At 53.6% G+C, this 2,378-nt stretch overlaps 1 protein-coding gene across 1 annotated transcript in view; it reads left to right on the top strand.

The window, feature by feature from the left end:
- The window catches only part of Cd4 (CD4 molecule), a 19,436-nt gene that overhangs the window by 14,427 nt on the left and 2,631 nt on the right, over positions 1-2,378 (top strand). The window contains exons 6-8 of the mRNA XM_005365339.2: positions 685-882; positions 1,395-1,519; positions 1,830-1,897. Coding sequence (XP_005365396.1) covers positions 685-882; positions 1,395-1,519; positions 1,830-1,897 — 391 coding nt within the window. The remainder of the gene's footprint in view (positions 1-684; positions 883-1,394; positions 1,520-1,829; positions 1,898-2,378) is intronic.

Here is a 2,378-nt window from a genome sequence, read left to right as displayed (position 1 = left end):
AGAGAGAGAGAGAGAGAGAGAGAGAGAGAGAGAGAGAGAGAAAGAGAAGATGTGTGCTGTACAGGTCATGATAGAGGGGGCCTGAAGAGCATTCGATGCCCCGGAGCTCGAGCTTGATAGACGAGCTGCCATGTGGGTCCTTTGGAAGAGCAGCAGACTTTTAAGCTCTCAGCAATCTCTTCTGCCCCATCATCTTTTTAATATGGCACAAAGTCTTTGCACATAGCAATGGTTGTAACATCAACCTTGCGTCTGAGTTATTTGTATTTAACTCATCATTACACCAGCTCTACAAATAACAGTGGTGAACCCTGAAACTAGCATATGCCGGGCCCCGTGCAAAAACTCAGGCATGCAAACATTTCATTGCTGCTTTGGTACAAGCGGTTAAGCGGTTTGTCCAGGGACATACTGTATGTGTCTCTGCAAATGCCAGGGCTGGCGGAGTAACGGTCCTGTGCAGCAAGAAGAAAATCTGATTCAACAAGACTTTGGGTTCAAATCCAAGGAGAGCTCAGTCCCAGGCTGCTTGTCCCTGGCAATTACAAGAAAACACAATTCAAGGAGCTAGAAGGACACTCACATGTAGGATCGTTTTCCCCATTCTATGGAGTCACCTGACTTAGAGCTCGAGAGTGCAAGGACCCCTGAGCAAAAGCCTCCGTGTCTCTGCTTCTTCTGCAGTGGCTCAGAAAGACCACGCTTTGATCTGTGAGGTGAAGGGACCCACCTCCTCCAAGATGCAACTGACCCTGAAGAAGGATAATCGGGAGGTCAAGGTTACCAAGGAGATGGTGCTCCAAGAGCCGGCCCCTGAGGCAGGGCTGTGGGAGTGTCTCCTGAAAGAAGAGAATAAAGTCAAGATGAACTCCACAATCCAGAGTAAGGAATCGATTCCTAAGGCTCACGCTAAGCCTCGGTCTCTTCAACTGTGGAACCTTCCCAGGGATTAGCCGAGCTGACCCAAAGTTACAGCTCCTTAGCTCCTTTGACATGGAAACAGTATGTGCACTGGCCTGAAGACACAGGTCCTGGGCTCCATACAGCCTAGGAATGAGGCCTTCTTGGCTAAGAGGTACCTCTTCCATGGCCATGGCTTCCTTCTAAACCTAAACACACAGGGCCTGGCAGCAGGTCCCAGGCTTCTAGCTCTCTAGAGAACTGTGTAAGAAAAAACTCTCCCTTCCCTGTTCTGTACCCCTAAGGCCTGGTGGCCTTTGAGAACCCTGTATCCTCAGCCCTTCTATCTGACCTGGGTCCACAGGCAAGACTCTCTCTCTCCCTCTCTTTCTCGCTCTCTTTCTTGGCAGTGCTTGGGGTGGAACCCAGGGCCTCCCTCCACCAGTGCTATATCCCCAGCCAAATACCTCCCCTCTCTCCTCTCTCTCTCTCAGTTTTATCCAGAGGGCTGAACCAGAACCAGCCAATGTTCCTGACTGTCGTGCTGGGAGGCACCTTCAGCTTTCTGGCCTTCATCGGGCTCTGCATCCTCTGCTGTCTCAAGTGCCGGCACCAACAGGTGAGTGAGCTCCCATCATCCCTCACTGGGCCCTCCCTCGAGCACAGCATCTTATACAAGCTGAGAGCCATCTGACTTAGCACTCCCCACCCCCACCCAGCCCTTGAAGTTCCTCAATGTACACACAAGGCCTTGCCTCTGGTCCCGTCAGAAGGGAGACACAAAAATGAGCAGAGTGAATGACAGGACAGGTGGCTTGAGCCACAGTAAATGCTTCTTCTCTGCCAGCTTCCCCCTCTCCCCCCTCCAAGGGGCACCTCCCTCCTGGAGGACTGGGACCCTCACAACTCCTCTCCTTGTCCCTGGGCAGCGCCAGGCAGAACGGATGTCTCAGATCAAGAGGCTCCTGAGTGAGAAGAAGACCTGCCAGTGTCCCCAGTAAGGATCTGGACTGAGAGGGAGGAGGGAGAGGGAGGAGAGAGAGGGAGGAGGGAAAGGGAGGAGGGAGAGAAAGAAGAGGGGAACAGAGTAAGGAGAGAGAAGGGGGAAAGAGAAGAGAGAGGGAGAAAAGGAGGGAGACAGGAGGGGGAGAGGGAAGAGGGGGAGGGAGAGAGGAAGGGAGAACGGGAAGGAAGAAAACCCATGAGGGAGGCAAAATGAAGGAGTTGAGAAGAAAAGGAGGTTCAAGGAAGAGTGAGCAAGTAGATGGGGTAAAGAAGAGGTCACGGGGCGGTGGGCCTGTGGCACATCTGGACAGGGGTGGCAGAGGCTGTGGCATGTCTGTCTGGACAGGGGTGGCAGAGGCTGAGGCACATCTGGATAGGGGTGGCAGAGGCTGTGACATGTCTGGGCAGGGGTGGCAGAGGCTGTGACATGTCTGGACAGGGGTGGCAGAGGCTGTGGCACGTCTGGGCAGGGG

This window comes from Microtus ochrogaster, unplaced genomic scaffold (assembly GCF_000317375.1).
Source record: "Microtus ochrogaster isolate Prairie Vole_2 unplaced genomic scaffold, MicOch1.0 UNK1, whole genome shotgun sequence".
Taxonomy (NCBI): Eukaryota; Metazoa; Chordata; class Mammalia; order Rodentia; family Cricetidae; genus Microtus; species Microtus ochrogaster.
Note: the sequence above shows the minus strand (reverse complement) of the source record. Positions and strands in the feature narration are given on the sequence as shown.